This window comes from Prosopis cineraria, unplaced genomic scaffold (assembly GCF_029017545.1).
Source record: "Prosopis cineraria cultivar Desert tree isolate PC_DT_omini unplaced genomic scaffold, ASM2901754v1 PC2, whole genome shotgun sequence".
Classification (NCBI taxonomy): domain Eukaryota; kingdom Viridiplantae; phylum Streptophyta; class Magnoliopsida; order Fabales; family Fabaceae; genus Prosopis; species Prosopis cineraria.
Window position 1 is genome coordinate 1951359 of NW_026555333.1, and position 12975 is coordinate 1964333.

Here is a 12975-nt window from a genome sequence, read left to right on the forward strand (position 1 = left end):
TGACGTTAAGCAATCTAACTCCGTCTCAGACTCTCAGAGTTATCCGTACACTGATCCACTGATTTATGCTATAATATCCATCAATCAAATAGAATTTATAATAAATCATACTATTCATCACGAGTCTTGAATGATATGACACTAGATCAAATTTGGTGTGAAGATGGAATTCATAGTCAAGTTGTCAACAAAAAAGGACCTTTGCAATGCGTTTATATAACATTGCGATAAAATTTGCATCAGTGTAATTTAATTGCCACTATTTTTGTAGTAATTATGCAAAAATATCTACTGTTGACTTTTCATGCAAACCGTTATTTTATAATATTCTTTGACAAACCATTTTCCTTGATGATGATGCCCTTTACTTTAGTAATTGGGCTGGCAAACCATTTTCCGACTTCACCACGTGACCAGTCTAATTAGATGCATCAGATAATTTTAAATTTAATTTTGCTGGTGTTCATCGTGCAAAGAAAAAAATAATAATAATTATAATAATTTTTTAATGTTTTAACTTTCAATTCACTTATAAATTTTTTAATTATAACTCGTTGTGATTCAATTTTTTAACTTTTAACTCTTTTATAACTTAGTCTCTCAATTTTTATTGACTCTCTTTTTTTCTATTAACTTAAATTTCACATCAAAAGATAAGATGAGAATATTTTATAGTAAAATATAAATATTTTTTTATTTCTTTTAGTTTATAAGGATAAACTTTTAAAAAAATTTAAAAAATAAGAATTAAGTTATAAGTGAATTAAAATTTGAGGGACTTATTCGCAGCGAATTATCATTGAAAAGATTGAGTCACAGGTGATTTAAAAATTGAAATATTGAAAGATTAATTTTCAATATATACACACACACACACAAAAAGCACCGCAGGCATGAATAACATGACTATCAGTCAAACTCTTTATGAAGCTACATCTAATTTATTCAAGAGTATTAGGATGTACAATACTAAAAAAAAATAATTACCATGACTTAAACAGTGGCTCATTGGGGATCTTTTATTTCTTCATTCGTTTCACGTTATAACACCTTGTAAAGTATTATGTTTCAATTTGTAAAGTTACTTGTAGATTTTTATATGCAATCAATATTTTTTTATAAAAACATTTTAAGAAATATATCAAAATCACTTTTCAAGAAAAGAGTAATTATTAGAAATAATTATTAATAATAAATATTAAATAAATGAAAAGTTACCAAAAAAATTGTGAAAAATTAACTAACCAATCACCAGTTCTTTTAAAATATTTAAATCAATGTGCGTTGATTAAGGGTCCATCTTTCGTAATCATTGTGATAAGATCGGGATTGTTCAAATGGTTTAAATTTAAAGGTTTTAACTTTTATTTTATGTTTAATAAAATAAACAATTATAAATTTTTTTAACAAATAGTTTATTATCAACAAGGATAGTACAAATTTAATTTAAATAGTTCAATTTAATATTAAAATTTTATAAATCGATCACCCAAATTTATATTATGAATAATCTAAATTTAATATTATTTTTTTATAATTTTTATTTTCATAAATATCACATTAAAAATAAACATAACATCTTAATTGATACTTTTAAAAAACATTTTTAAAAATGATTATAAATTAAATTGTAAATTTAAAATTTAAATTTAGTCTGTTTAAAGTAAATTTGAATAGTAAATTTATAAAATTATAAAAAATTTAATATTAAATTTGAATAATCTAAATTAAATTTAAACTATCAAGTTAGTACTAAATTGATTTATTAAAAAAATTTACTCCCTCTTTTAAAAAATATAAGACAGTTTTTGAGAAATTGAATGTTAAAAAATACAAGACATTTTTGTATTTTGATGTTTAATCGTTGTTTTTTTTTTAAAGGTATTTCTATCAATAATGACTTTATTTTTATTGTAAAGTATTTAATAAGGGTAAATATGAAAAAAATATGGTTAGTTAAAAAGGTAACTACTTTATTGGGGTAAAATTTAATTAAAAATACTTTACATATTTAAAAGGAGTGAGTATAATTTTTTATTTTAATAAATATAAATATAAATATAAAAATTTAAATTTAAACTATTCAAATTAAATTTTTTTAAATAACTCAAATCTGATTAGATGATACTGATCACCGAGCACTTAAGCTGGTTCTGTTGATTAATGATCCATTTGGGTAATTCTTTGAATGCATCCATATTATATCTGGACGTGCTTTTATTAAATTTTCAATAAAAAGTTAAATTTTTTAAATATATTTTTGTTAGATGTAAATTGAAACAGGGATACTAAAATATTGAATATGAAACGGAGGGAGTATTTTGTTACTCCGGTGTTAGGTTCGCGTTCTGTCGCACCCTCTCTTGGCCTCCGACCAAAGACAACAGTATCTCAGCTGCGACCGAAATTCATGCTGTTGCCTAATCCGGAATCCGATCGGATCCGACTTTCCCATGTGTGTTATACAATTAGTAGGTGAGGCGGCCTTGACTTGATGTTCTGAAGTGTTTCGAAGCAAATCTGTGTAGGAACAATTACTCTCAAACGTTAATTTCTTTACCTCCAATTAATTCGCCTCTGGACATGGTAACTCCGGAACCTTTTCTTTGCTTGAAACATGCTTTAGAATCCAGAGTATTTTTTGGCAAAGAATATTAATTAATGATATTCATGATTCATAATACTGTCGTTATTGTTTGTAATCTAGTAATGCCTCTGTATGGCTTCAGGTGTTTTTTCCTTGTCATTCTTCAGTATGTCTGAATATGATTAGAGGAAAGATCCTCTTGGCTTTTGATGTTGTTGTATAGATTATTCGATTGAGAAGACGGTTTAGGTCAAGTACAGGGATGCTAACCTATTGTTTCCTTTTTGTTTCAAAATATTTGTATCAATTGTTCTACAAGATCTTGATGCATCTGTATGATTTGAATGTCCTAGACTTGAGTCTTCAATGATAGTATACTCACATTGGTAGGTCTTCATGACCTAAATGCTGCATGTTATATGGCAAATGCAATAACTTGAAAATAAATTAAAACCAGTTCAAACTTATATTCACAGGAGTGATATTGGTTTTGAAAATGGAAATAAAAATCATGGTTTTATAGACACACAAGTTTTGTCCAAACACCCTGTCAATCGTCGTTTCCCAATTTGCGCCCCTTTCCATTTTCACTCCTCCCAAGCACCCCCTGAAGCGGAATGAAAAAGAAAGTGGCAGGTGTTTTAGTATTTGCTCCTCAAGCCACTGTGATGCAGTTAACTTTGACGTGGGGACAGTGTGGCTTTTGAGAAAGAGAGGTTTTGTTGTGGATGTGTTGTGTGTTGCCCGTGCAAAATTTTAGCTATCTAAATTGAGAGCATAAAAAATCCTGGTGATCACACTATTGATTTAATTTACCAAATAAGTTACACCAGCACGCAGGATGGGAAACCTTTTTTTTTTTTTTTGGCTTGTTTTAATGTTTTAAGTTTTTTCAGGAACCCAAAACCCTTACTATGATTGTCTTTTAACTGAACAAACTAAAATTCTGTCCCATATCATTAACTTCTAATGTAGTAGTGCCCTTTAAATATAGTTTGCTTTCTTTCTTTATTTTCTTTTTGTTTTTTATCTTTTTGGCCAACATTTTGTTTCTAATTCCTTGTAATCTGTGTTTCATACATACCAGAAGCGAAGAGAGCAGCCACAGCTTCCTTGTCTAACAGAAGTTGAGTCAGATAGATTAAGTTGCTTACCTGGTCATGTTATAGATCACATTCTGTCACACTTGTCAATTCGAGAAGCTGTGAGGACAAGTGTTTTATCCAGCAGATGGAGGTACAAGTGGTCTACACTACCAAATCTTGTGTTTGATAACCAGTGTCTCCCCATATCTTCCCAGGATCATTCAATTATCAAGAACAAGCTTGTGAGAATTATTGATCATGTGCTTTTGCTTCACTCTGGTGTAATAAACAAGTTCAAGCTCTCCCATCGTGACCTAATTGGTGTGACTGACATTGATCGTTGGACTCTTCATCTAACCAGAAGGTCTGTTAAAGAACTTGTGCTGGAAATCTGGAAAGGGCATCGCTACAAGATACCCTCTTGTTTATTTACCTGCCAAAGTTTAATTTATTTGGAATTATTTAACTGCTGGCTTAAGCCTCCATCAACATTTTTAGGCTTCAGGAACTTGAAGAGTCTTGATCTACAGCATGTTACCATGGATCAAGATGTGTTTGAAAACTTAATTTCTAACTGCCCACTGCTTGAACGTCTAACTTTGATGAACTTTGATGGTTTCACTCATCTCAACATTGATGCTCCGAATCTTCAGTTTTTCGACATTGGAGGCAAATTTGAGGATGTTAGATTTGAGAACACTTTCCATTTAGCTGTTGTATCCATTGGTTTGTATTTGAACCTTGAAAATGAGAAAAATAGATGGCAAGGAAGTTCTAGCAATTTGCTCAAGTTCTTTGTTCATCTTCCTCATGTAAGAAGGTTGGAGGTTCAAAGCTATTTTTTAAAGGTATGATTCTTGTAATACTCTTCTATCAGCAATTATCTATTACATCATGATTTATGTCTGCGGTTTCCCAAGCGTAATTATACCGGTGCCTCTGAGATAGTGAGATGACACGTTCAAGAACACGACCTTTGCACGCAATTTAGGTGTGTATTATAATGATTTCCATTATTCTGTATTGTCTTTTTTCTCCAGTATTTGGCAGTAGGAGTTGTGCCGCTGAAGCTTCCTAGACCATGCATAGATTTAACTTATCTTTCCATACGCATCAATTTCAACGATTCCAAGGAAATTTCAGCTTCTTTATGCCTTTTAAGGAGTTCTCCGAATCTTCAAGAACTGGAAGTGTTGGTGAGTTTTTTCTACTGATTATGATTTAGTGTCATTTTGGTTCTGCGTGCTAATTTGCAGCTGTATACGTGGGTTATACCGTTCACTAAGTTGCTTAATTTGGAAAAATACTCATGCTTGAGTTTGTTCCCTGGCCTCTTAATGTTAACACTTGGATTACACATGCTTGAGTTTTCTTGATGTTAACACTTGGATTGCACATAGGCTCGCACTGAGGAGCAACAGACCACTCTGGGGACACAGGCCTACTGTTGGGAGGATGAGTATTGGAACTGCAAAGTGATGCAACTGCAATTTGTTAGGATAGACGGTATCTCCGGTATCAAACCGGAACTAGATTTTATCAGCTTTCTACTTCTATATTCTCCCGTTCTAGAACGGATGACTGTGAAACCTGCTCCTGCTCCTTCAAATGGAGGATCAGAGTTAATGAAAGAATTATTGCGTTTCAGGAGAGCATCAGGACGAGCGGAAATTATATACCTGGATCCTTGATGCTAGATTTTATATGTACATAACTGTATTTGGGCGGGCTTGTGGGCCGCTTAGTGAATATCCCATGGATCCTAATACTAGTGGTATTTTATGTTCGGTGACGACTGTACATAATTCCCGAGTTACTACTGTGCCAATTATGGCTAACCTTTTTCAGGTATAGCTAGCTTTTGATCGTTCGGGATCCTCTTTTGGGCCCCTTTTTTCTATCCAAAATTAAAGGGCTTGTTTGAAAATTTATTTCAAGAACAGTTTTTTATTCTTCAAAATAAAAAAATAAAAAAATGTTTAATAACGTATTTTTAAAAAATATTTTAAAAAATAAAAAAAATAAAATATTATTTTAAAGAATAAAAAAATAGAAATAATTTTTAAGTGTTTTGTGATTATTATTTTAAAAATAAAGAAGAATAAAAAAAATATATTTTTATTATTTTTTGTTTAAAACATGTTTTATAAAATATTAATTTTTAAAATAATAAAATAAAAATAATCTCAAATAATTTCAAAATTTTTATTTCAATGTACTTACGGGTTGAGACTAGTGAAAAGGATTTAACACTTTTTAAATACTCTATCCGGTCTAAGTTGTTTTTTTTAAGAAATAATTGATCATTTTTTTAAGTTATTTTACATAAAAGATAGATTATTAATTATTTTTAAATTTTTGCCCTTTAACGAGTGGGGTAAAAGATTAAATATATGAGAAAGAAGTTAAGTTTGAAGATGATGTATTTAATGAAAGTAAATTAAAAAAAAAATTGTTGGTAAGACAAGACTTATATAATAAATTTTACTCTCTTCATTTAAAAATGTAAAGTATTTTTAATTAAATTTTACCCTCTAATATAGTAGTTACTTACTTTCAAACTAATCTTACATGTTTATATTTACTCCTATTAAATACCTTACAATAAATATAAAGTCATTATTAATAGAGATATTTTTGAAAAAAAAGAAATGATTAAACCTCAAAAGGTTAAAAATGCCTTACATTTTTTAACACCTAACTTCTCAAAAATATTTTACATTTTTGAATGGAAGGAATATATGTTTAATATATTTTTATTCAATTAAATTAAGAGTTATAGATTTTAATGTGTTAATAATATTAATAATAAGAATTTATTATAAAATAAATAACCTATAAAAGTATACATGTTTTGATTTAATTGAAAACAAGTATTTTAAAGATATAAGATTAAGTATATAAATCTTTTCTTTGTTTACAATATCAATTATTTAACTAGTTGCTACTAATGAGATAATCAGAAATTATTTATATATAAGACTGAAAAGAATAAGGTTTTAAGAATTGTGGATTACAAAAATTTTATTGATAGAGAATCTATTCTAATCATGGCTTGGTTCAGCTTAAATTGGGATAAGTAAACAATGATAAATACATTTTGTTATCAATAACTAGTTGGTATTTTATGAGTTGCTATGTGACATTCTAACTGGTTCGTCGATTCTAATAATTTAAGAAGCTCACTTGCAGTCAAAGCCCTCGACCTTTCGTTGAAGATCCACAAGAACAGAGACAAATCCTCCGAAAAAAGACAAAGTAGTAACTAACTGACTTTTAGGCTTCGGTTTATCTTGTCATGCGAAAAAGAAAAAGGGAAAGGGAAAGAAGAAGAATCTTTCCTAACAGTGATCTCATTATCCCCTCCAACATCTTTTTTCAATTTATTATTGAATAACAAGACATGTCTAAGTCTGGGAGAATATTACATCATTTTATCATACCAATATAGGTCATTGCATTTCATTGAAGGTTTATACCAAATAGCAAAATCATCCTCTCTATTTTGAGTATATTTAGCAATCTAATCACTTTTCTATGTGAATACATAATTTTCACATTACAGTAAAAAAAAAATTCTCTTACCTCTTGAATAATTTATACAGATGTACCACCTAAAGCATTTGTGGCGTTTCAGGTCAACCAAACCTGTAAATCACATGTGAAAAAAGAATGGACAGATGTAGAATTAGTCAAAATAAGCCATACTGATTTAGCAATCTCATAGTTTCGAAGAATATGTAGAGATGTTTCTTCACTGTTGCACTCAGAAGGACATAACGCATTCTCAATGATTCCTCTCTTGGCTCTGAGAAAGTTGGAAGGGAGTTTCTCACAGATAATTTGCCACATAAAGTGCTTTATTTTTTGAAGGATTGATCAGTATCACATCTTTTTTCACAACGGATATCAGAAGGATGATTCTCATGATTTTGAAGACATTTATAAGACTAAATGAATGCTGAAGTTTCCCTCTAAAGATTTTTTTCCACGAAAAACAATCCTTTAGAATACTTGTGGGAGCTGTGACCATCTTAATTTTATGTACGATCCAATCAAGGAGAAATTTGAGACATCTAATAATGTTCCGTTCCCCTCCGGCATCTCCACCCGCACTATCAAGATCACTTCCTTCACTGTACTCCAAAAAAAAAAAAAATTTACTTCGTTCAATATGTTGCCAAACAAACGCTCGACGTGCTTGTGTCTTCAAAGCAGGTCAATTTTAAAAAAATTAATAATTAATAATTAATAATAATATTAATAACCAAAATTTATTATAAAATAAAAAATATACCTGTCTCATTTTGTTTGAAAGGAATTGCTAACTATACAAGGAAAATTTTTATTAAAAAATTAATTGAAATGACTTAACATCTCATAGAAATTTCAAATAATTAAACATTAATAATTAATAAATGAAATTTAAGTTTTAAAATATTTTATCAGACAATATAATGTTGTATTTGTTCTCTCACACTTGTTCTTTTTAGTATGATTGGCAGCTGCTTTCTGGTTTTTTAACTCTTCGGCTGTGCTGCATTGCAGCCTGCAAACTTTGTTACAACCGTTGGTCTCCGAGTCAGCGGGGAGAAGGCTACTTCCCAGTCAGATGTCAGTCGTGCAAACCCACCTTTCAAACTTTGGTCCCCATTTCCACTTCCCACAGGCCGCAGCTACCCTCTCCAGTTTTCTGCTGTGACCCATTCCTTAAACCCCTTTCCGCGTAAATAAGTAGACGCTGCAAACCACCTTCAATTCATCTCATGTTTAACGCCATTTCGAAGTAGAAGCAACCCTGAAAAAGTAAGTGGGTTGCCCTATACCAGAGCGTAGCCATGGCCGTCGACACCCCGCTACTGCAGAGCAACGGCGGCAGTGGTGATATTGTGGAGGCAAAGCCAGAGGGGTTTTTTAAGAGATTCGCGTTCGAGTCAAGGAAGTTGTGGCGGCTGGCTGGCCCTGCAATCTTCACCGCCTTGTGTCAGTACTCCCTTGGTGCACTCACTCAGACATTTGCTGGTCAAGTTAGCGAGCTCGACCTCGCCGCCGTTTCCGTTGAAAACTCCGTCATCGCCGGCTTCGCCTTTGGCGTCATGGTGGCTATATCTTTCCACATACTTAGTCCCTTTCACTTGATTTTGCTTTTTTTTTTTTGTCCCTCCTACTTGTCTGAAGGAACTGCTTCTGATTAATTTTCACTTAGTTGGGTATGGGGAGTGCATTGGAGACGCTGTGCGGGCAAGCATACGGTGCGGGGCAGTATAGAATGTTAGGGGTGTACATGCAAAGATCTTGGGTTATCCTCTTGACTACAGCCACTATCTTGGTACCTATTTATGTTTGGTCACCGCCAATATTGGAGCTCATTGGAGAGACTACCGAGATCTCCGAAGCTGCTGGTTAGTTTTATTCGAATGAATTTGATTTGTAAAACTGGTAGCATTATAAATACATGGTTACTGGTCAGCGTGTGTTATTTATTATATTGTCCAGGAATAAGTGAATAACAACTACAAGGATTTTAAAGGAATGTGACAGAAGTTAATATTTTATTCTGTTTTTGTAAGATATGAATCACGTGATTAACTTGTAAGAAACTATTTTTTTAATTAAAAAAATAAGATTATCATTTGTATTCTGACGTCTGTTTTTACTTTTAAATATCAGCGGAAGTATATGTATGTATATATATATTTTATGACTTGTACTTTGTTGTTGCAGGGAAATTTGCTCTGTGGATGCTCCCGCAGTTGTATGCCTATGCTCTGAATTTTCCAATCCAAAAATTCTTACAGTCGCAGAGGAAAGTGTTTGTAATGGCATGGATATCGGCAGTTGTTTTGGTGCTCCACACATTTTTCAGTTGGTATCTCATATTGAAGGTGGGATGGGGCCTAACAGGAGCAGCAATCGTTCTTAACACATCTTGGTGGCTCATTGTCATTGGCCAATTGTTGTACATTTTCATCACCACATCTGATGGTGCTTGGAGTGGATTCTCCTGGCTAGCTTTTGCAGACTTGTTCGGCTTTGTCAAACTTTCTTTGGCTTCAGCTGTTATGCTATGGTATTTCTCTTTCACTTCATACTCCAATTTTCCATTTGTTTTCAATTTCTTGGGATTATGATGACTAAGGAGGTTGTGTAAATGGGATGGCAGCTTGGAGTTTTGGTACTTGATGATACTAGTGGTCATAGTTGGGCGTTTAAAAAACCCTCTGATACCTGTTGACGCCATATCTGTCTGGTAATTAATTGCTCACTCTCCTCCTCTTGCCCTTCCCCTCCCAATTCTTGCCATTATATCGCCGTGCTTGACGTAACTTTTATTTTATGTTCCGTCATGTATGCAATTAGAAAATGAACTTGTCAAATCATTGCTTTGTTCAGATGTGATCACTGACAGCTTTCTCTCATGTTTGCAGCATGAATTTAAATGGCTGGGATGCCATGATTGCGATTGGGTTCAATGCTGCAATAAGGTGATCTCTAGTCTGTCCTTCCCTTTTTACAGAACAATTTACTGCCTGATCACGTCATATCAGATGCTTCATAACGAAACTCATTTGTGCCTCTGTTTCATGTGGTTATGACATTCTGAATTTCTTGCTAATATGTGGCCTCAGCAACTATACAAGTTTGGCTATTTAAAGTAACCAGTAATTGGTTTGTTCAACAGTGTGAGAGTTTCAAATGAACTTGGAGCTGGTGATTTCCAAGCTGCCAAATTTGCAGTGCTCGTGGTTTCCATCACATCCGTGTCCATAGGAGTGGTTATCATGGCAGTTGTGCTTGCAACGAAGGATTACTTTCCTTACCTGTTTACAAGCAGTGTTGCAGTTGCCAAGGAAACAACTAAGCTTGCTGGCTTACTCGCCGTCACAGTGCTTCTTAACAGTCTTCAACCTGTCTTATCTGGTTTGCCCCATAAACGATAGAACTCACTTGTTACTAATAACATTTAATTATGATAGTTGACCCACTCATGTTTCTGTTCTTACTTGTTAGGCGTTGCTGTTGGAGCTGGCTGGCAAGCTATTGTGGCATATATTAATATTGGATGCTATTACCTTGTTGGATTACCAGCAGGAATAGTCTTGGGATTTGTATTGCATTTTGGAGCCGAGGTGAGATACTATTGTATATACTTGATATGGTTAGGATAAGTAACATGACACACGGAAGAGGTTCTGTAAGCAGTAATGTTAATCTAATTTTACAATATATAGTAAGTAGTATGAGAGTCTTAGTTCTTACTCTTGATGTGTACAATCCTTGGATTCAGGGTATTTGGTCGGGAATGATAGGAGGCATAGTTCTGCAGACCATAATCCTTGTAGTTATCACCTCAGTAACCAACTGGAGAAGAGAAGTGAGTGTTTTTCTTATCTCCTTTCTATTTAGCAAATTCTTTGTGTGGTCTTAAAACTTGTTGCCCATGAACTGTACAGGCTGAACAAGCAGAGACCCGCGTGAAGAGATGGGGCGGATCAATTGCTTCTCAGTTTAGTACCGATCAATGAGAAGTCTATGAGGACTGTGGAATGCATCGCCATCACCGAGAGATTTTGAGTATGTCGTTAATCATATTACTCTGAGGAGCACAGCAATCTGGGGAGAAGTTTAAATTCTATCAAGAAGGAGGGTAGGAATTTTGTTTTGATATTATTTTAACTTTAAATGATTGTTAGACTTATCGGTCAATGTACGACGTTTAATGCATCTTCAACGAAGACTGGTTCACTTGAAGGTTGAATTTGCTGCCTGTTTTGGGTATGCCCTCCTTGAAAGAGTTGGCTTAGCTGGGAACATGCCTTGGCCGTATTGGTTGGCATTCAAAGTGCCCTTCTAAGCATATACACTAAGTTATTGTATTTGGATGTATCATTTTACAAATTAAAGTTTTGATTGGACTCGCAAAATAAAAGAGAATCCTTTTGCGAACAAGTTCACTATGCAAATTTGTCAGTTTGATAAAGAGCAATGAAGCATGAATATGAATATGGGAGGAGACTGCCTAGGTGGTTTGTTGGGGGTTGGCTCGAGAGTTGAGAGTAATCAACGGTCGTTGAATGATAGGTTGTAGCCTTTCCTTCTAGGCTCATTTGTTAGTTGTGCGTGACTGTTGATAGTTGGAAGTATATTATTTGTCCTTTTATCCATTGTCGTTGAATGATAGGCTTTGCTTATAATAATATATTTATGTTAATGATTCCTGCTAGGCAAAATTAAAATCCTATTTTGTATAATATACGTTTATATTTTATTCAGTGAACTGTAATACTAACTAGATTTTATATCCGTGATTATCCATTTTGAAGTCATTGATTTACTTTAGGAAAGTTTTGGCTGGCATGGATGGCTAGGATGATTTATAAGTTTCAAACCAACAAAATTACCCTACACCATCAAGGTGATATGGAAGAAACAGAATTTTTGGTTTACCTTGGACTTGGAAGTTTTAGCTAGCTTTCATGAAATCCCATTCACCCAATATTTTGTGATTGTTAGCCACGGTGCTTACTTCAAGGATTTTTCATGAATATATTAGTTTGTGTGGTTGTATTGTAGATTGATGTTTAGTTAACTTCCTTAAAATCACCCAGTAGAGACATAGAAAGTTATATATTATTTTGCATGTAACCCTTATGTCCCAACATCTTATGTCTATTTTCCACTTCTAAAACAATATCAGTGCTTTATTTATCGTTTCTATTGGCGGATATCATTAAATTTTCGTGGCATTTTGAGCTCTGTGCTTTTTTCCCCCCAACTATTAGTTCTGGAAAGGACAAAAAGGAGATTATAATTACTTCAATTTTTTTCAAAAAAAAATGGAGAAGTCGGTTAACAAATTTTAATTAATTCTCCCTCCTCTTATGATTTACATCTCTTTATTAAAATTTCATAACCTTACTTATTCATTTTTTAAAAAAATTGAATTCATTAGAAACTCATTTCTCCTCTCTTTCCCGGATTGATTATAAATTTACTTCCCTTTCCTCATCCTTCAACACCCTTCAACCAAACAAGGTAAAACTCTTTGAAGAAACCACATTAGCACTTGATGGTCGCATAAGATTTTTTTTTTCCTTTTTATTTTGGAAAGAAAATAGTACCAAGCCAAGTGCGTGCATGGGGATTATATTTAAAGTTTTGAATAGTATAGGTAGTACTTTGAAACGATCAAAATTATAAGGAGATAAGTTGAAGATGGAGATAAAATATGAGGACTAAACTATAATTTTTCCTTGCTTGTTTAAATTTAATTTTATAAGAGTTAGAGCTTAAAAAAAATAT

The 12975-nt window shown here is 32.9% G+C and overlaps 2 protein-coding genes across 2 annotated transcripts; both read left to right on the plus strand.

Moving 5' to 3' along the window:
• The first annotated feature begins 2303 nt into the window (after positions 1–2303).
• On the plus strand, positions 2304–5464 carry LOC129301665 (F-box/FBD/LRR-repeat protein At1g13570-like). Its single transcript, XM_054940252.1, has 4 exons — positions 2304–2586; positions 3675–4520; positions 4713–4868; positions 5073–5464. Exons 1-4 carry the CDS (start codon positions 2584–2586, stop codon positions 5361–5363), a joined length of 1296 nt encoding a protein of 431 aa, XP_054796227.1. The 5' UTR covers positions 2304–2583; the 3' UTR covers positions 5364–5464.
• A 2768-nt stretch (positions 5465–8232) lies between these two features.
• LOC129303177 (protein DETOXIFICATION 33) lies at positions 8233–11630 on the plus strand. The gene is made up of 9 exons (XM_054942295.1): positions 8233–8771; positions 8879–9074; positions 9397–9742; positions 9836–9922; positions 10101–10157; positions 10355–10593; positions 10684–10802; positions 10961–11047; positions 11127–11630. The coding sequence occupies exons 1-9, from the start codon at positions 8511–8513 to the stop codon at positions 11196–11198; spliced, it is 1464 nt and encodes a 487-aa protein (XP_054798270.1). The 5' UTR covers positions 8233–8510; the 3' UTR covers positions 11199–11630.
• The last annotated feature ends 1345 nt before the right edge of the window (positions 11631–12975 follow it).